Below are 21,602 nucleotides of genomic sequence, written 5' to 3'. Positions count from 1 at the left end.
CTATAGCCATGAGCCGAAGTCATCCAGATGGTACACCCACGGGGGATGTACATAGTGTACATGACAAAAACTTGTTGGTAACAATGGATCATGATCATAAGTTGAATACGAAAGAAAAAAATTTCCACAAGACTTGGCGATTTTTTTTAAATTGAGATATTGGCATTTTTGTTTAGCTAGGATCTTTTTATGCATTAAATTAAAACGGCAAGCATCATGTACCATAGGATCAACATATGCAAGATCATGCCAAGGGATAAACTTGGACATGTGATGAAGTCAGCGGTGTGATTACCAACGCAATATTTTTCTACACAGCAACCTTTTGAGTATGAACACACATTTTGGACATTATTCATCACACCAGTGCTATGTTATATACCACATGTGTATTAGTTGGTGATGTAACTTAACTATAATAGGCATTAGATAATGCAAAACTTTCACGGAATGATTTTCTTTTTATCATACCCAGGGCTGTTGAGGAATCAAACCTATTTACAACAAAGTTTAACGTAAACAATTTTTTCGAGGTTACGAATAGTTATGGGATGTATTTTTATCTATGGTCTTTTGTTTGCTGTGGTAATACACAGGTATAGCAACTTTGACGACGCTAATTTATTTTACTCCCTAATCACTGATATTTTTAATGCCCCAAAGCATATTTAATTTATCTTTGCAACAAATTCTTCATATTCCCACGGATAAAATAGTTTATTTGACACACACACGTTGGTTATTCAGTGGTAGCGTGCCCGTGGCTCAAGTCTCGTGGGCCGTTACGGATCGCTGGTTTGTAACCGCCGAATGCGGAGCACGTCTCGGTGTTGGTGGCACTTGTCGGGCGAGCAGACGGCTCACCTGCGGGCTCCTCTGCTGGAACTCCTCCTCGCTGAGGGCGGACAGCGTGACCCCGTCCACCGCGAAGTAGTCCATGGGGATCATGGGCAGGTTGTACTGGCGCAGCGTCCACAGCAGCCACGCCTTGACGTCGTCCACCGTCCACTGGCCCGGGTCTGCCGACCACACCGCACACTCTCACCGTCTCGCACACACGATGCAAGATCACACGCCAGCTACAGTGCACGTTTCAGCATATACCGTAATGAGCAACAAATGGGGAAACTGGTAAGAAATAACGCGAGGCAGGAGATAGTGCACCTACGTTTGTTTAGGTACAATTGTGTTTCAAGTGCGCGAGACTAGCTACAGTGGCGGCAGCTTGCGGCAGCTTGCGGCGTGGAGTGGAAAATAGCTTTGAAGGAAATGTAGTAAACTGTCTCGCACTTTGCTAATGCTAATTGGCCAGAGTTTCCCCATATTGTCTCATTACGGTATTTGGTTTGTGAGCCAGTCAGGCGGTCCCAGCAGGATGCTCCAAGTGGCGAAAGTGAAAGTTATACATCAAATGAGTATTTTTTTTTTTAATTAAAGGGGGAAATATGTGGAATCTTGGAAGCTGTTACGGCATTATTCTATAAATATGGAGAGTATACCTGTTGGAAGTGCATTCGGAAACCACAGTTCCGGAGGAATCAAATCTCGTTTCGATAAGGATGCATTTTAAGCCCTTCTGCAGTTTTTCATTTTGTGATAATTATTAAAAGTAATTTTCGTCTTGCATCAAACACAGCAAGGCCTACACCAGACACATTCTCTGGGAGACAGCTTCTTCCATAGAAACGTCTACCCCAGCCAGCATGAAAGGCAACATGTCATGTTTCGTAAAATATTTTATCGCAGCCTGTGAAACTGGCTTTAGTTTGCGGTACAGAGTAAACGGCCACAAAGCAACGCGGGCACTGTTGCCAGGCTTGTCAACATTAAGAAATTTTATTTTGTGTACCACTTTCACAATATATTGTACTGGGTTAAAATAAAAATACAGAATTAAATTGGCGTCACAAGCAAATTTATGCTGCAACTTAGTAATAATAACTGTTGCCGACACATTAATTAAATTAGATTATGTTGCCAAATATTGTTTGTTACAGTCTAATCGTGTTTGTAACACTAAGTCCTGGTAGTTAACAAGCTCATGCCAACTTTTGAAAATCTAAATAAAATGCCTATCAGTAACAATTTTAATACGAGAAGAGTTTTTTTTTTACAACTGACAATAAAAATACATGAACGTTTGTGGAAAAGGGCACTGGTACAGGTCACGTTTCAGCACAGCGATGACGGCTACAGAACTATCACGTGCAAGATGTGGCTATCCCCCCCCCCCCCCCACACACACACACACACACACACACACACACACACACAAGGACAACCGGGTATTAAAATTTTGTTCAAACAGCTAACGTAATGGCCCAAAGAGCCGAACGTAATAAACTGCCTGTATGGACGAAGCAAGCACACCGAGGAATAAATTAAACGTAACAAGCAGTGAAGTTGTCGGGTTTGTACCGAGGAGTTAATGTCTCCACTTTGGCAGGCGTGGCAACACACCCGCAGCTAAAGGTGAAAATGCGAAATTGCCGGCATTATTACCAGGCAAGGTGGGGAGGGGGGGGGGGGATAGCAAGCAATGATTTACCGTGGAAATATCCCCGGCCCGAGTTTGAAACGGCCAGAGTTTATGACGCCATCTTGATAATTGCCTGGAACCAGTAAGTGGACGGCCTTGGAAGCTCGGGAGAAGTGGGTGGGGCCAGATTACGGTGACTGTTTGCTCGGATGTAGTGTTAAAACTTTTCTGCTCGCGCTGGAGCAAAGTATCGCCACTATCAAACACCTTGCGACACATTTTATTAAACTACACAAACAACGCAAGAAAGTCACAGTCGTTTATGTAAAGCAGGCTAGTCCATAAAACATCACAAACCCTACAACTTATAATTGTAAAACAGTAGAAAATAAATTTCTAGCCCGACTTCTTTTGAAAATTCATATCTATCGTGAAAACAAAATAAATTCTCAATCATTTTTTTTTTTTTAATGTTTCATTCTTTCCCTGTGTGGACGTTTAACAAGGGTAAACATGATGTAAATACTAAAAAGAAAATTGATTGTGGGCTACTACACGAATAACTTCTATGAATTTAAAATTTTTCAGAACACTTCTCTTCAAATATGTCCGCCGGAAATGCAAGACAAAACTCAACCCACAACTTTAAGACTTACACTTCCCACATTTCCTGCAAAATAAAGCATTCAATATAATTAAAATAGTGAAACTTCTTTCTTAATGAAGAAAAGTAGCTGCTGTTGCTTATGAAGAAAAGTTTGTGATACAAGCAAAAATAGGCAAGGTATACATAACCTCACATAAATATTAATTTCCAAATACAGCAAATATACTAATAATAGCAATAACAATGCAAAACATAATACGAGATAGAATGACAAATTAAAAAAAAAAAACATTAAATTTTCTTTATTTTTTGGCGTGGTAAGGAAAGAATGGTGATAGTGTTAGCCCAAGATACAGCTCATTCATGAGCCCAGATTTCAGTGCTCATGCAAGTAGTGAGCTGGTGTAGTGGTAACACACTCTACTCATGTTCCGAAGCACCCGGGTTTCTCTAGATGTGTGAACTCTGCCTCAACGAAGGCAAATATTTAATATTAATCTTTAATAAAATTATAATCGCATTAAAACAGTTGAAACCAATATTGTGTTACTATTTCTCCCCCTTAAAGGTTCTTGCCGATCCAATCACACATAGGTATGCAGAGCTTGAAAACTTCTCAAGTATCCGCGTGGGGTCTGTTTACATAAATTATTCAAAAATTAATATGCTGGGGGGCAAATTAGTACTTCTGTTTCTGTCTCTAGGTTTTGAACGGCATTATTTGTAGAGTGAAAATGGCTAATATGCCATTTACAGTAATGTCTAGGCATGAAATACTCTGTACAGATTTTTCAAAACACCATAAGGGACTTGCATTACACCTTTATCTTCATTTCTTCACCACATAATTTGTCTAAACCCTATGCACAATGTGTTCAGAGGGATACCACGCTGGAAGCAACAAATTGATACTACCTTGCTGTTAACATTAAAAATTTAATTTCATATCCCAACTTCCTATAATTATTTTTAGTATTTTTTTGTAATTTTACTATTTGTTGATTTTTTTAAGACCATAATTAAGTGTCCATTGACAGTAATATTACAGCTGTTGTCATTCTAACAAACAATTAATGCTAAATATTAATTATTTTTCGCAGGAAAAATATTATTTGTAGCAGTCCGTAACTATTAATAACAAGGCACTCAATAAATAATAATGTGATGGGCTTTAACAGGGCCAACATTTTAAACATTAAATTTTACTAAAAAATTGTTCACAAAAACAGTTGGAACCAAATGGCATTTTCAATTGTGCCTCATTCAGATTATAATACAGTTCAAAAATTTTCATTAGATTACAAAGTTGTGGCAAACAGCTTTTATAACGCAAAGAAACCAGCAAAAATTGATTCACCTTATTTTGGTAGTCACCTATTTTGTGTTGTGACATACTATAAATAATCTCCTGCTCATTTAGGTAGTTTTTTTTTTTACAGTTTATATCACTGTTTCTTAGCCATTAGTCATCAAGTAGTGAAATTAACATAATAAACCTAACATTGGGTTTGAAACTCCACCTCCCTTCCCAGATTTTTTTTTTTTGCTAGTGATTACGGGCTCGTCCAACAGATAGCGTCGCAGTCGCATAAACCCGCTGTACGAGTGTCGCACCATTGTGTCTTTGTTTCTATGGCAGCCATCTGGGCACGCTTACACTGGCGGTGGAGCCCGGACTGTTGCCAGGCGTGCGACAAGAGCAGTGTAACCTGTACCTGGGAGCGGGTTTCTACAAGCAGAGAGAGAGAAACAACCTTGAAACATTCATCGGGGCTGACCTCGCCCACGATTTGATTTATATAACGGCGTGTCGTGTTGGAGGAATGGGGGGGAGAACTGGCGGTCATGAGTCTCTGCCTGAGGCGACGCCTTTCACATTCTGGCGGCGAGTTTCGTAACAGCCTTTATATTTAAACAGATTCCTTCCACTGGAAGGAGGGGAGGGTAACAAAAAAAAGTAAGAAACGACAAGAAGATTTTTTTCCTCCCACCTCCCCCCTCCTTCATAAAGGCGAAAAGATAAAACACGAGTCCCTGATGGCGACGTGACCTTTGTCGAACGACCATGCGAAGGAAAGGGAAAAAAAAGTATCACTCCACTCCCCCCCCCCCCCCCCCCCCCCCCCCAATTAAGTCGCGGGCTCATGAGCGGCGGCAGATACAGATTGGTTTAAGTTGTGACGACGGCTCATCAATTAATACCCGACTCGGACAGACCACACGCCTGTGTTTCCCTGTGGGAGGATAAATAACATCTTTTTTAAGTGTTACATAAAGCAGTCACTATCCGCGCGTCTGTCTGTTCGTTTACTTATTGTAAACTACGCAATGTACTTTCAATGCGGTTTTCACCATCGTTTAAGAGAATTTCTTTCCGGTAGGTTTATGTGTGTAGCAGAATCATATTAAATTTATAGATAGTATGGAAACCTCGATGTTTTTGTAATAGTGTCGTAAAAATACTTTTTTTTTGGGGGGGGGGGGGGGGGCGCTTACACTATGTGCATATACATTACTGATACATCAAATTAATTTACTACAGAATTGTAGGCCTGCATACCATATGTCAATCTTCTAAGGATGACTTCACAGTAGCCATTTTTATCTTTCAAATTTGGTTAGAAAAAAATAATGAGTTGTTTGTAAAAATATTTTTTGACCAAAATAATATTAATCATTATCCAATTTCAAATGTTAGTTACCTTAGGCATATAAATTAGATATAAATTGGCCTTTACAACACATCATATGCTATCCATCGAACCGTGCTTTTTAGTGCGATTTTATATTTTTAGCTTCCGACAAAGAAACAGTTTATTCTTGCCTGACGCCTGTCGCTCGGCTCTTGACAGATCTATTTTCGCGTGCGTGTGTGGCGGAAGAATACTGAAAGTAGAACTGGCGGGCAGACCTCTCGTCTGCAACGTGTCTCTGTGGTACTTTAAGCTGTGACTATCATTTACGATGGACTATTAAAGATGACATGTCCATGCACGTCCCTATAAAACTTACAATAGTGTTTGTAGAATTTTTTCATGCCTAAAAACGTTCGTGAGAACATCCGTTCTAGCCTCTTTCACTGTCCAATAAGAACGCGTTTCAGACGAAACCATGGCATGAAACTATTACAGATATATACATTCAATGGCTATTTAATTCTATTCGCGATCAAGACACTTTTAATTAAATCCTAAGCGGTTTGTAGCTCTGTACGTCATTCGACGACCCTGTCAGCCTAGTCACGAGTGTACACGAGTTAGACATGGTTATACTATGCATTATACTTAAAATATACGAGATTGCACAAGCAGAATAACTGAGCGTACTACGTCGCAAGCGCGAAGCAGCTACAGGTTGTCTGAGCGGCGACGCGAGATGAGATGGTCCAGTTGTCCAGCCTCCAGAGAGAGATAGATAAATAGAGAGAGAGAGAGAGAGAGAGAGAGAGCTAGCACGGCCTTTCATTCGGACAACCGGACAGCTAGCTGTCCCTACAGTTGTCACGCTTACAGTGCACTGTCGCCAGACCTGTGCTACACGGTTTGTTTACCGCAAAAATCCTTGATTCATTTCGCGAAGTTGACAGCACCTGCTATTGGCTCACAACTCATCTGATGGAGGACTCTGGGCCAATGAGAAACACTCGACCAGAACTGTATGGAATCACAGGCTACTACGTTGGGACGTCTCACAAGACAGCAGCCAATGAGCGGGTGACATCTGCCCGAGTGTACATATAGTACTGTGGAGTCCATCCTGGAGGTCATTGAACCCGCGAATTGTTTCAATTCCTACTCCTTGGCATGTCTCAGAAAGCTACATGGTGGATGGAGACCCTGCAATTGCGTTTTTTTTTGACGTGACGTCTAATAAATCGATGAACGCCGGCTGCACGCACGAAAAAGTGTCCCACTACGGATGTCCCACTACGGATGTGTCCTGTTTGCTCATTGTACGCATGCGTGGCATCTCTCTTCCACTCGATTGGAACCATCGATTTGACTTTTCAATCATTTTTTCGTCGTTTGAATTATTAATATTATGTAATTTAACGATCGTCCAACGAATTTTCAGCACAATCGGTACGGTTATTTAAAAGTAATGTTGAATATTCAAATACGTTTTCAACCAACAATGGTGTTTTACAGTTACACATAATAATTCAAATTACACCCGAGATCTTTTGCACAATGTTTTAAAAAATATTGTAACACATTATAAATAAGTTTGGTGTATTTGGGATGCGTATTTGTTATAAAATCGTGTTATAAAAACGAAATAATATTATTCCCCTACCGTGAACAAAATTTTTATAAACCGATATATAACATCTGAAACTGTCACTTAACAAGTATGGCCTCGTGGCCGTGCGGTCAGCATCGCTAACTTCCACTCCAAAGGTTGTCGGTTCGAATCCCAGCAGCTGCGAAATTTTTTTTTTGTACTTGTAAAAATAAATACGGCGCACGCAACATTTCAAAAGTAATAAATATATTTGAATTAATGAATGCAAATAAAAGTAAATTTATTAATTAAATTGTACATTTCATTTCACTCCTTTGTGTCCATACAAAATAGTGATAATTCAATATAAATGATTCCATTTTATTAATAAATTTATGCAGAGGTAGATTTTATCATACAAAAGATAGAAAAATTAAAAAAAAAAAAATTTCCTCAAAGAATATAATATTTTTAATGCCTAAATGGTTTGGTTGCAAAAACCTATTAGGGCTCAGTCTCAGGCCGAATATGATATTTCCTTTTCTTTTGGATCAATCATTTCATCAATGTTTTGTTATGACGTCACCTTAAACTATCGTCCGTAAACCGACTTTACAGACAACCAATTTTTTTAACTTCAAAGTTAAGCGAGGGACCAAATAATTTTATCGAGCCCAATACCTATTATTTAATGTACAACTTTTCAAACCTCACAATTTAAAAAAAATGTTAAAAAGACTGTAAATTTTATTGTGGCCATCCATAACATCAAACGTGAACTGTGTGTACTGCGTTAACTTATAAGGTTTCCTATCAATTATCAGTAAATAGGCTTGTAATTTTCATCATATATCAAAGTAAACCCAAGCATTAAGGGGGATTAAGGCTTCGCCATCTTGAAATTTCATAAATGACATATCGCTTGATGTGGCGTAGGATTTGGCTTCGGCTACTTGTGGAAGTCAACACTCGTGAACTGGCGTGATTATTACTTGATGTAAGCTTTTGGATATACACCATTGCTAAACACTTTTTCTGTAGAAGAAAACTAAAAAATACCCAAAAGACAACTTTCATTAGTCTTATGGTTTTTTTTTAGTTTTCTTCTACAGAAAAAGTGCTTAGCAACGGCGTATGTCCAAAAGGTTACATCAGGTCGTGCACTCCCATTGCAAAAAAATATTTCAAAGATAATGGCGCGGTTATCACGGACAGTCGTAGTCACCCGCTGGAAATAATAAGTTGCTTCCTCGCGGCACTTACAGGCTAGAGCCTGTTGGTGAACACGTAGTTGCAACAATGTATACAAGGTCTGGGAGATATGACTTATGCCTCGACATGCCAAACATCGGGACAAATACTTCATAATTATAAATACAGCCAACATGGCGAGGCATGATCTCCCTGGAGGCAGGGTCCTCCAGCGCCTGACGTGGAGAGCATAGCACTGAAGGTCCAGGCGATTTATGCCCTGACATGCCAAACATCGGGACAAATACTTCATAATTATAAATACAGCCGACATGGCGAGGCATGATCTCCCTGGAGCAGGGTCCTCCGGAGCACAGCGCTGATGAGAGACGACGGAACGAGGGCGGGCGAGGCACTCACCCGAGGCGATGCCCAGCACGCTGCAAGTGTCGTCCACGTCTCTCTGCAGCTGCTGGATGGCCAGCGACAGCACGGGCTCCATGTGCTCCAGGCAGTCCTGCTGCGAGGACCCGGGAGACAGCGCCTCCTCCTTCAGCGGGCCAGACTCGTCCTCCGGCTCGACGTCCATGGCCTGGGGCACCAGCGCCTGTCCCTTCGCCGGGTCCACAGGGGGTTGTTGTCTCTGGAAGGCCTCGGGGGACAGGTACATGCGTTCCTCCACTTCTCCCTTGACCGGGTCCAGAGAGTGTTCTTGCCGCTGGAAGGCCCCGGGGGACAGGTACATGCGTTCCTCCACTTCTCCCTTGACCGGGTCCTGGGGCTGTTGTCTCTGGAAGGCCGTGCTCAGGTACTGGTGGTCCTCCACTTCTCCCTTCACCGAGTCCAGAGGGTGGTGTCGTCTCTGGAAGGCCTCCAGGGACAGGTACCCCCGGTTCTCCACTTCTCCCTTCACCGGGTCCTGGGGCTGCTGTCGCCGCTGGAAGGCCTCGGGAGACAGGTACTGACGGTCCTCCACTTCTCCCTTCACGGGGTCCAGAGGGTGTTGTCCCCGCTGGAAGGCCCCGGGGGAAAGGTACAGGCGATCCTCCGCCTCCTCCCGGACCAGGTCCTGGGCGCGGCGGGCCAGCGTCTCGAGGTCGAGAGCGCGCACGTTGTGTCGCCGCTGGAAGCTGGTGTCCCTGAGCACCTCGCGTAGCAGGCGGTGGTCCTCGGCGGGCGGCTCCAGGCACTCCAGGGACTCCAGGGACTCAAGGGACTCCAGCGGCTCGTCCTTGACGCGCGCCGGCGGGTGGAACATGAGTGGCGGCGAGCACGGCTGCTCGGCGAACAGCGACAGCAGCTGGTGGATGCTGGTGGGCGAGTAGGGCACCTCGCCGTCCCCGGCGCCGCACTCCAGCAGGGACAGGTCGAAGCTGTCGGCGGCGAAGTGGGCGTAGTCACAGGGCGCGGGGCTCAGCCCGGACACGGGCACCATCTGGGGCATCTGCAACCACACACCGCCGCCACTTCAACCACCCCGCTCCGTACCTGCACGTCCCTCGTCATCAGGGGTGATCCCCCATTAGACTGCAACAAGGCATGCTATTGCTCCCTTGTGACTGGCTGCCGTCTGCGAGAGAAGACATCGCCCTGTCTGGCCGGGCCATTCAGGACTGGACGGCTGGACAGTGGACATGTGCCTGGAATAAACCCAGCCAACCACGAAACACAGACGATGCTAACAGAGTTTTAACACACAACTGGTATGGAAAATCTTTTCGCGAAAATTAAAACGTCCCTCACCAGCGAGAGAAGACAATCGCCCTGTCCGGCCTGGGCCATTCAGTGGACCTGCACATGACGTAAACCCAGCCAACGATAATAGAGTTTTAACAAACACAGCTGTTCTGGAAAAAATTCTTCGCGAAATTTACACGACCCTAACTCATCATCGCAACATTCCGGAATTTACCCACAAAAAAAAAAAAGGAAATATTTCCTGACCCCATCAGCGACTCCGCCTACTTTCACCAGTTCCCCACTGGCAAAGCCTACAAGAAGAGGCCATCGCACTCTTTGACTGATCGTGACCAAGAGGTTTCAGAAGTGTTGAGATTAACAGGAGAAATAAATAAAATAACAGACGCCTTTTGAATTAAGTAACTTTTGTAAATTATAATTTATTTGTGGTTCTATTGAAATATTATCTTTGTAATGGCATAGTTCAAAATTTTGATGTTATACATTGATACTCACTGGCCGAATATATTATATTTCCTGTGAAATCTCTGGTGTTGTATACAGGAGCTTTACAAATTTTTAAGTGGAAAAGTACAAACAAACGGCCGCCATATTGGTACGTGCAGTACCACTCCCCTTTTGGCTTCACCCCCCACCCCGAGTAGAATCGGACTTTATGCTCCAGCTGTATGTTTCCCTGATCGTCGGGCTGTAACAAGTACTGAACCAATGGCAGAAACAGTGCACTGGATAAAAAAGATAGTAAATGCAAACTAATGATTAGGGGCAGGCATTTTTCGCGAACAGATCTGAACAATTATCGGACTGCAACAAGGTATACCCGCACCTGTGGTTTCTTCCTTGTGATTGGCGGCCGTCTGCGAGAGAAGTCGTCGCCTTGTTTTGACCGAGCCACTCAGGACGCCGTTTGCTTCCGCAATGAATCACTGTGATTGGTGTTGTTACAATCGATATTTAGTACCTGGGAGTAACTCGCCCAATCACGAAACACAGACGGTGTCACTGTGTTTTTAACTTTCATTAGTCCCGAAATCTGCATGCCTCTACTAATGATGAGACACACTATACCTGCCCTAGACGTACCCGTTGGCGAACAATGACATAAGCACTTGTGTTTCATTGGCTACTGGGAGTGTCCGTGTCGACTACAGCTGGACAGTATGAATCCAATATGGCGTCCAGCTGTGCACGGCCACTGCAACTCTTAGGGGAAACCTTCATTTCACAGACGAGAGAGCCACACCCTAAGTTCCCCGTAGTTCATGCTCACTTTTTTTTCCCTCGTTCTATCTCATTGTGTAAACTGGTGTGGCATTAAATTTTGCAGTCGCTTAGGATAGGTTAGCTACATTATAAATACATACTTTAAAACATTGTGGATGGTTGGTTATATTAGGTAATGTATAGCTACATTAAAAAATACTGTAAAATCATTTTATGGTTGCTTAGCAAATAACGTTTTTAATATGAAGTTATCCAGGGCTAGGAAACCGTTTACATGATTTTACAGTATCTTTAATGTAGCTATCCTAACCAAATCAACCGTCCACAGTGTTTTGAAGTATTTATAATGTAGCCAACCTAACCTAATTGGCCATTAGTTATCACGAGTTGTCCAAAATAAACATTCACGGACACACGGCAAACGAAAAAAAATATGGCGGCGTACAAATAAATACCGTTGCCTTGTTTATGGTCTTTCCTTTTATCAACACCGCCATATTTATTTACAATGAACAAAAAAAAAACAGAAGATGCACGATCGGGCGAGTGTCTCTCTCGTCTGTGAAAAGAAGGCTTCCCCACGGCCACTGCAAACTCTCAGCCGGCCGGTCGCCGCAAGTCGCTGACGTCACTGTTCCGCTGGGGCCTTTTTTCCCGCCAGCCGCGCTGACGTCAGCGCGCCGGCCCGTTCCCACGCACGTGCGCGCCCAGCAAGTGGCAATGAGGCGCGCGCGATGACTTTCTTTCCCCCTCGAGACGCGCCGCTCCACAGGCTGTCCCACGGTTAGTTGGCTAGCGCGGGGTTGAATGGCTACCACTGTCGGTCCTGACCGATACATTCGCGCGGTCCGTCTGCTGTGCGGTGCACTATCGACCACAGAGGCAGCACTGTAGTCTGCTTGGCACACTCTACACCCAGCGGTTCCCAAACGGTGGGTCGCGACCCACTAGTGGTTACAGGCGGGTCGCGACTCGATCCCAAACTATCAGAAACCATCGAACAAAACCATCAGGAAAGATAACAAAATTTCGAAACAAATAGAATTGTGCGCAAACACGTATCCACTGTTAAACAAGGTATACTCGCACCGGCGGTTTCTTCCGTCTGTCTTTGCCTTGTCGTTGCCTTGCTTGACCGAGCCACTCAGGACGCCGTTTGCTTCCGCGTTGAGTTAACTGTGATTGGTGTTGTCACAATCGACATGTATCTTAAGAGACACCCACCCAATCACGAAACACAGACGACGCTGCAGTGTTTCAACTTTCAGCTAGTCTCGGAATCTTCTCGCGAAAAATGCATGGCCCTACAAATAACTAGAGACCTGAAAAATTCACGGGTTCATTACGAGCTATGCTAAAATTCAAATAATTACACCTTAGTGCTGCTTCTGTCATTGGTCCACAGTTAATCTGGAGGACTGAGGGGCCAATTAGAGACCCTCACTGGTAGAAGTGTCGAATCACAGTCCACCCAGTCGAGACGACTCACAAGTCAGCAACCAATGAACAGTTGGCATTTGCCCGAGTGTGTAGAGAGGATATTGGAGTCTATCCTGGAGGTCATTGAAACAGCGAATTTTTCCAGTGTCTACTTATGAGGGTGGGGGGTTTCGTAATGAACTATCATAACCCCTCCCTTTCCCCGTAAATACTAGCTGCGCCCATGACCGTCGGCAGGCTGTTGCTCCTGTCGGAAGACATTTCCATGAGCTCGCGAGAGAGAGAGAGAGAGAGAGAGAGAGAGAGAGAGAGAGAGAGAGAGAGAGAGAGAGAGAGAGAGAGGAGAGAGAGAGAGAGAGAGAGAGAGAGAGAGAGAGAGAGAGAGAGAGAGAGAGAGAGAGAGAGAGAGAGAGAGAGAGAGACTATAAATACCGCGGCACATCTGCCCCGGGGCAAGCCTCGCCTCGGCCAACGACGACGCCGTTCGGTCCGGCAGGCCTGCCAACCCTGGCGCGGGCCCAAGATGGCGGCACGCTGCCAGCTGCGCGCTGGCCCGCCGCCAGGCCGCCTCCCGCGGGTTGGCACCACTGCGAGTCGCGAGTCACAGCCGCCATCTTGTCGAGACCACGCGTCAGCCATCTGACGTGACACACGTCTTGAAAATTGCTTCCATAGTGGGAGAAAATAATAAAAAAAAAACGAATGATAACAAAATCGGGGGATACAGTTTTGGTGTTGCAGCTACATATCTATCATCTCCGTCAAAATTTAATTACACCACTGGAAAGCTAAATGTAAAACAATTCGTTACGCCAAGTGAGGACTGTGACGCATCGCGCGCGGTGGAGGGGGGGAAGCGCCGCCATTTTGAGGTCATTTTGCTGCGTTTCGAAAGATTTACATTCAGTATAATTTTTAAAAAGGGGGGGGGGTGGATGGTAGTTCATATTTGCCCACAAGTATTGATATGGTAAAAGATTGCACACAGAAACTCCCTTACTACTTCTGACCGCCATCTACGGCTGCAGGATTATCAAGACAATATAAGTTGAAAACATATATACGACCTACGGTATAAAGTTCTTCCCGAGGCAAGACCCAAGGTTCAACCGAATTTAGAAAGGTTCAGATATATTTTAAAAAAAAAACAAAAAAACTTGTCATCATGTTAGAATGTGTCTAAACCATTTGTGCTCTATGACGTATATCTGGCAACAGAGCACACCGAAACAAGGGCAGCGCTAATGGCAGGGGGGAATCCTAAGATGTACATCAAGTTCTGTCACTGCCCGAACACGCCCGAATATTCACATTCGGCCAACCTCGGGTTATTTATTATATATATTTATATTTCTCTGTTATTTAATGTAGCTATACTACAACCTAACTAACCGTCCATAGTGTTTTAAAGTGTTTTAATGTAGCTAACCTAACCGACCCACTTTTAATATTTGAATTCATTTTTTCCTGCGCAAAAAATAAAACAAATCCAGAGGTTGGCCGAAGGTGTAATATTCGGGGCGTGTTTCGGGCAAGGGACAGAACTTGATGTACATGTTAAGACTTCTCATGACAGGGATCGTGTGTTGGAAAGAGTGTGTTTCTGGCCGCACGGGAGAGGCGGTGGCCACGCGCGCCGCTATCGCTCGCCGGAAGGAAGGGGGGGGTCGAAGCCGCGTGCGAACACCGCACGCGCCGTGTCGACGTCACGATGGCGTGACCGCGGCACGTCGCCGCCTCCAGACACGTACAATCGATCACGGCCGGGGCTCCTTTTCGAGTAGCTACAGTTTTACTCTGTCCGTTCCTACAGCGTGGCTTATCAATAGAGACCATGAAAAATTCGCGGGTTCATTAGGTACGTGCTATGCTAAAATTCAAATAATATACCTTAGTGCTGCTTCTGCCATTGGTCCACTGTTAATCTGGAGGACTGAGGGCCTATTAGAGGACCCTCACTCGTAGAAGTGTCGAATCACAGGGCCACCCAGTCGAGACGACTCACAAGTCAGCAGCCAATGAACAGTTGGCATTTTGCCCGGTGTGTAGAGGATATTGGAGTATATCCTGGAGGTCATTGAAACCGCGAATTTTTCCGGTCTCTTCCTCATCAACAGTGCGCAGAGTGCATTTTAACGGACTTTTTTTACTCTCTCTCTCTCTCTCTCTCTCCAATGCACGATTTCTGCCATTAGCGCTGTCCATGTTTCGGCGCGCCCCTGTTGCCAGATGTACGTTATAGAGCAAAAAAGGTTTCAGACACAAATTTGTAACGCATTGAAAAAGTTTCAAAGTGTATCTGAAACATTGTATTTTCGTTAAAAAGTAAAATTTGGAATGAGAATTCCGGAAGTACATTTTCCTGCTGCGTTTTCACGTAGAGCATCATCTGATGAAATTCAATTATTTATTTCAATTAGTTGTGACGCCATCTTGTTTTCAATTATTATTTTTTGAGCAAAGCACATTATGTCTTGTCATCATACAATAAGCTACACCTGTGAAATAATAACTGGTGTTTAGCATTTGTTTGTGATTTTTTTTTTCAGTAGATAATAATTTATAGTCTTAAAAAAAACAAATAGAAATTTTAAAAAAAAAATATTGTATACAAAACGAAATTTGTATTGTTAACAAGCTCGGTATTGGTCACCATTCACCCTGTACTTGGATCTAGGCGTGAGACGGGGTATAGGAAAAGAAGGATGAAGGGGGGAAGGGGGGAGTGAAGAAAATGAATGAACGAGTCTCAGGTGATGGGCTAGCGAGGCGTGCCCATTGGTCGGTTCGGAGCTTGGAGCGGGGCCAAAAAAAAAAAATAAAAAAATTACTGACGCTCGTTCACAGACGGTTGTTGTCGCGTCGGTCCTGAATATAGCCCTCAGCCTTGGGGCGACGCTCAAGTGTGTGTATGGTTAGTTAGGTGGTGGGTGAGGGGCGGAGTGGGGGAGGGCTTGGCTAAAAACAGCGACGCACTGACGGAGAAGCTAGGCTTGTTTTGCGCCCGGCCGCCTTCCGAGTGGCGATTCCCACAATCGATTATGCAACCGATTCGAAAAACAGATTATTATGCAATAGATTCGAAAAACGATTATCAGAGAACAATTGAAAATCGTCATTCAAAAACTATTTCCACCCCCCCCCCCTCCCATTTTCCCTGGGCACACGGCATTTGCTGAAGAAAAGGACAAGAGAGGAGAGAGCGAGAAAAAAAAACCAAAGTCGAAATCAGTCGATGCCAAATCGACGAATAAGACCAGCACGGAAATTTTTCGTTTGAAGTAATTAATCCGGGGGGGGGGGAGGGGGGGGGCGAAATTATGTATATCACAGCACAGACGAACACAGTGTAAACAAGAACAGAATAAAATAAAATAAATAAACCTTGGACAGTTGACACAACAGACGGACACAACTGTATGTCCAGGGCAAGGGTTGTCCGTGTGATAGTTTGTTAAGGGGACGGTCTAGACCTGAGGTTTTGGAGTATTTGTAATATTTTTGGAAGACGAATGGTTGACTCGTATGCAAGTAGCCATAAATAATTAAGTGTATGTGTAAAAAAAGCCGTATAATAAATATTTTAGCATTGAACCACTTCTACGTAATACCGACTTATAAATCATTTTCTCGAAGAAACTACACCTGGCTACACTATTTTTTCCCCGTTTCCCAGAGAGCTGGGTGGGGGAAAACCCCTCCCCCCCCACCCTTGGTGGTTTGCTTGTAATTGCTGTTCTTGTTACAACTGTCTCTGCGCTGTGTATTCATCTTTCTTGTCCATTCTTGTGGTTTCTCTGTGACACGCAGTGGAAAAAACCAGCAATGGCGCATGCCCGTAAAAAAAAAAAAAGTCAGTCATGGGGACTGTCGACAGAAGTGAAACTTAAAATTTTGTTTTTTAAATGTGTAATATGAAATCATTTCTACGTCAACAATGTACGCAAGAAATGATTTTGATGTTATATCACTAGCATGTCGGTGACGCGAACCCATAAGTTTTGCCCCCATACCAATAATAACTTTAAAAATAGAAGAAATGAAGTTTTTTTCATTGAAAGAAAAAAAAATGTTTTAGTTAAATCTACAAATAATCAACATTATCTCTAGCAAATCAATAACCTGACATTTGAATAAATACACAACGTAAATAAATAAGCAAAAGAAAAAAACATAACCTCAACTTAACTACCTACAAAAAAAATCCAAATTCTCGCTATATGTACCACACAATAACGTTAAAATTTCCTTGGAAAATAAAGATAAAATTAAAAACTTATATCTGTAAAAATAGAATGAATTAAGTTTTATCCTTGAAATATAAAAAAAAAATTAACACGTCACGTGACCATGTCGATGACGACTTACATGAATTTACTCCCTATCCAAACCTTCCTATAGAAGTTTCCTCGTCAAAAAAAAATCTTTCAAGTAGATTCCTCACCAAGAACCGTTCATAGATGCGCGAAACTATGCGTGATTCGCTAATTCTTCGGTTAAAGATTTTTCATTGGCCCCAGAGTCCTTCAGATAAACTGTGGCCCAATCACTGAAGCAAATTAATGTCAAAAGTATTTGGACACTATCCTATCGCGAAATGAATCCGCGAATTTTACAGGTCTCTAACGATGCCACACAAAATAATATTTTGAATGTTAACAAGTCGGGTGGCATTAATCTGGTAATAAGGACGACATTCGCTCTGCACTGCCCTCAAGCGTGAGACGCACTGTGTTCGTGATTGGACAGCAGTTGTTCGGACACGCCCCTCTGCGACCGTGAGCCAACTACGTCCAGCTACGAGGAGAGAAGTGAGCGAATCAGGTAGTGCCAATTGACAAGAACAAAAAAAGATTCTCGCTGAGAAATCAAGTTCTGTAGAAAAGCAAACACAGGGTCTTGGAGTAAATGAAACGTCGCCATTTTGAAGGGGGGGGGGGGAAGTTTTGTAACTTATATCTTACATCAACATTCAAGTAGGCAACTTAAAGACTCGTAAAATCAGTTCCACTTAATATTTTACTGATATACTAATAATATTGAACAAACGAATCAATATTTGAACATGTTTTTGACATGACAACGTCTAGTAAATCGATGAACGCCGGCTGCACGCACGAAAAAGTGTCCCGTAACACACATTGTTCCGTTACGCTGTGTCCCGTTACCATGTGTCCCGTTACGCTCATTGTACGCTTGCGCCGCATCTGTCTTCCACTCGATTGGAACAACCATCGATTTGACTTTTTTTCGAGGCACATTAAACTTGAAACACTCCCATTCGTTTCTTACTTTTCCTATCGTCGTCCTATCCTTAACAGAATAACACAGATTGGAAGAAGTTAAATAACAAACAGGTATAAAAGTTATAGTTAAAATAATCTCTTCGTTAAAGTAATAAGCATATTTGAATTAATGAGTGCAAATAAAAGTAAACTTATCAATTAAATTGCAGATTTCATTTCACTCCTTCTTTGTATCCATACAAAATAGTGATAATTCAATAAAAATGATTAAATTTTATTCATAAAAGTATGCAATAATTTCATCAATGTTTTGTTATGACGTTGTCACGTTAAACTATCGTCCGTAAACCGACTTTACAGACAATCTTTTTTTTTTTTTCCACGGAAGCTCCTACCAAACACATGCACGAATATCCCGAGCGTTAACTTCTAAACGCAAATAGAATCGTAAAGTAAACAAACGCTAATTCACGTGACACTAATGAAGTGTCCTGTTTCGGGCTAGCCGTCCGAAGAGGCGTCAAGTACGCCACAAGGACGCAAGCAGACAACTGCGTACTTGAGTTCGGACACGGCTGTAAGAAGTGTCCCTGAAACTTTCAAAGACGCAAGCGTTCCGTGCGTACGAGCCCACGATGTTCTTTTTTTTATTATTATAAACATCGGGTAGCAACTCAAATCCGATATTTACACAAATGGAGTTTTAAAAAAACACGATAGATAGCACACTACAGCTAGCCAGTTCTTTCTTTAAATACACAGAGAGCGTTGATATTCATAATTAAATAATAAATAGTAGTAAAATAATACCGTTTGTTAATTGCTTTTTTACGGAAATGTGTTACCACCTGATAGCTTCTATAATAACTGAAGGAAATGAAACCCAGCGGGTATAATATAGTCCGTAATGTGAAGAACGAAGAAAACCTTTTTCGGTGTTCCAAATTGTACCGAGAATCCAAGTCTTGAAGCGTTTATTATTAATAATACTCTGTTGTGCGAGAGATTAAAAACAAAAAAAAAATTGACAATCAATGAAGTAGCTTGGCTTCAGGGTTGTAGCCGTGTCCTTGGCGAATAATTCACCCGACGTTTCGGTCGACCATCATCAGGGAGCAGTTACCTACAGTAGGTAAACTGCTCCCTGATGATGGCGACCGAAACGTCGGTGAATTAAGCCTAGTCTACAATTGCAATGTCCTAACCTGTGTCCGAAGGACACTCGTCGCTGATTGGTCCACGTGACCCTCTGACGTCATGCGTCAAGTGGGCGAAGGTCCGAACCTACTTTTTTCCGAAGACATTCGTCAATTTGAACTTTTTTTTCCCAACCTGTGTCCTTTGGTAGCATTGAACAGCAGCAGAACACTAACGATATTCGAGTTTCCGGTTCCCGTTTGCAAAACATGCACGAAAATAATTTATAAAAAAATAAAAAAAATAAAAAAAAAAAACAATCGAAAGCCATTTACTGCGCTCTGGTGACAACTTTAGAAATCAATAGTTTCGGACAAAAGGACACTACAATAAATTGTGGACAGGCCAGTTTTCGGTGAGACAACGTGACGTCACTCACATTCGGATAAGGACGCGGACCACGCACGGGTTAGGACAATATCGTCGCCTGGAGAATTGGAGTGTTCCATGTCCATTGAAGGTCGGAACTGAGATATAAGCATTTGAAAGTTCAAAAACAACTATGAACATCATGCCATAGAACAAAAAAAAATATTGGTCTTAAATCAAGAACAAACATTTTTATGTGCGTGGACGTGTGTGGATATAGTACAAATGAATACTAATATTAATTTCGTGTCCATAGCATAAAAAAACCTAAAAGAGTGGACATGGAACACTCCAATACTCAGGCGGAGAATTGTAGACGGGCCTTTATCCGCCAAGGACACGGCTACAACCCGGAAGCCAAGCTACTACAACATGTTCAATGGCTAGAGACCGGAAAAATTCGTGGGTTCAATGACCTCCAGGATAGACTCCAATATCCTCTACACACTCGGGCAAATGCCAACTGTTCATTGGCTGCTGACTTGTCAGTCGTCTCGACTGGGTTGCCCTTTGATTCGACACTTCAACGAGTGATGGGTCTCTAATTGGCCCTCAGTCCTCCAGATTAACAGCGGACCAATGGCAGAAGCAGCACTAAGGTATAATTATTTGAATTTTGGCATAGCACGTAATGAACCCGCGAATTGTTCAGGTCTCTACCAATGGCCAGATCACGGTGCTCCGGTCTTGTGTCGACACACGTGTTCGGAAGGAAAGAATGAGAAGAATGAAGAGTCTTGTCTAGTCCTCACCTCCTCGCATGACTCCTTGCGTCCCGCGCCACGCCGACACACACACTGGCCGCCTCCAGCCGCCTCCATGGTCCTGCCTGCCGCCTCCAGCTCCCAGCGCGCCTCGCGGTAAACCCAGAGGTCGCCCGCCGCGCGTCACTGGGGCATTCCTGCCTCCCCTCTCCCTCCCCAATCCTCGCTTCCCCTCTCTCACAAACCTACTACTCCCCTCTCTGATCCATCAAGGCGGGAAGCCTTTTTTCCACAGGCGAGAGAGCCCAACTCCCGATCGTTAGAGACCTGAAAAATTCGCGGATTCATTACGTGCTATGCTAAAATTCAAATAATTATACCTTAGTGCTGCTTCTGCCATTGGTCCACTGTTAATCTGGAGGACTGAGGGCCAATTAAGATACCCTCACTCGTATAAGTGTCGAATCACAGACCACCCAGTCGGGACGACTGACAAGTCAGCAGCCAATGAACAGTTGGCATTTGCCCGAGTGTGTAGAGGATATTGGAGTCTATCCTGAAGGTCAATGAACCCGCGAATTTTTCCTGTCTCTACCGATCGTGCATATTCGGTTTTTTTTGTTCATTGTAAAAGGTTAGGTTAGCTACATTATAAATACTTTAAAACATTGCGGGCGGTTGATTTTGGTTAGGATAGCTACATTAAAGATACTGTGAAATTATGTAAACGGTTTCCTAGCCCTGGATAGCCACATATTAAAAAAGTCATTTTGCTAAGCAAACCATAAAATGATTTCACAGTATTTATAATGTAGCTAATCTATCATAATCGACCGCAAAATTTAATGCCACACATGTTTATACAATGAGATAGAACCGGGGGGGGGGGGGGGGGGGAGCGAGCATGAACTTCGGGGAACTTCGGGTGTGGCTCTCTCGTCTGTGAAATGAAGGCTTCCCCCTCAAGGCGGGTTCACGTGTGGAAAAAAAAACAATTACAAACTTCACCTATAAGTAGGGGAAAAGATTCCGAGACTAGCTGAAAGTAAAAAAATACCACTGTAGCGTCGTTTGTGTCCAACTCTTACTCCGACTGCCTAGGGAGGCATTGGCTGGCTGGCAGCCTGGCGGGAAACTACTAAAGTCGTCCCCGAAACAACCAGTGTCACCCAAACCAATGAGCACAGCAATGTGCAAGCCCCCAACCCCCCCACCGCACG

At 43.4% G+C, this 21,602-nt stretch overlaps 1 protein-coding gene across 1 annotated transcript; it reads right to left on the bottom strand.

Moving 5' to 3' along the window:
• Positions 1–637: 637 nt before the first annotated feature.
• Positions 638–20,551, bottom strand: LOC134541072 (uncharacterized). Its single transcript, XM_063384217.1, has 3 exons — positions 20,431–20,551; positions 8,922–9,945; positions 638–1,019 (listed from the first exon to the last, which is right to left on the bottom strand). The coding sequence occupies exons 1-3, from the start codon at positions 20,497–20,499 to the stop codon at positions 766–768; spliced, it is 1,347 nt and encodes a 448-aa protein (XP_063240287.1). The 5' UTR covers positions 20,500–20,551; the 3' UTR covers positions 638–765.
• Positions 20,552–21,602: the final 1,051 nt, after the last annotated feature.

The sequence above is a fragment of the Bacillus rossius genome, chromosome 18, assembly GCF_032445375.1.
Source record: "Bacillus rossius redtenbacheri isolate Brsri chromosome 18, Brsri_v3, whole genome shotgun sequence".
Taxonomy (NCBI): Eukaryota; Metazoa; Arthropoda; class Insecta; order Phasmatodea; family Bacillidae; genus Bacillus; species Bacillus rossius.
The sequence above is the reverse complement of the archived record's forward strand: the minus strand, read 5'-3'. Positions and strand labels throughout refer to the sequence as shown.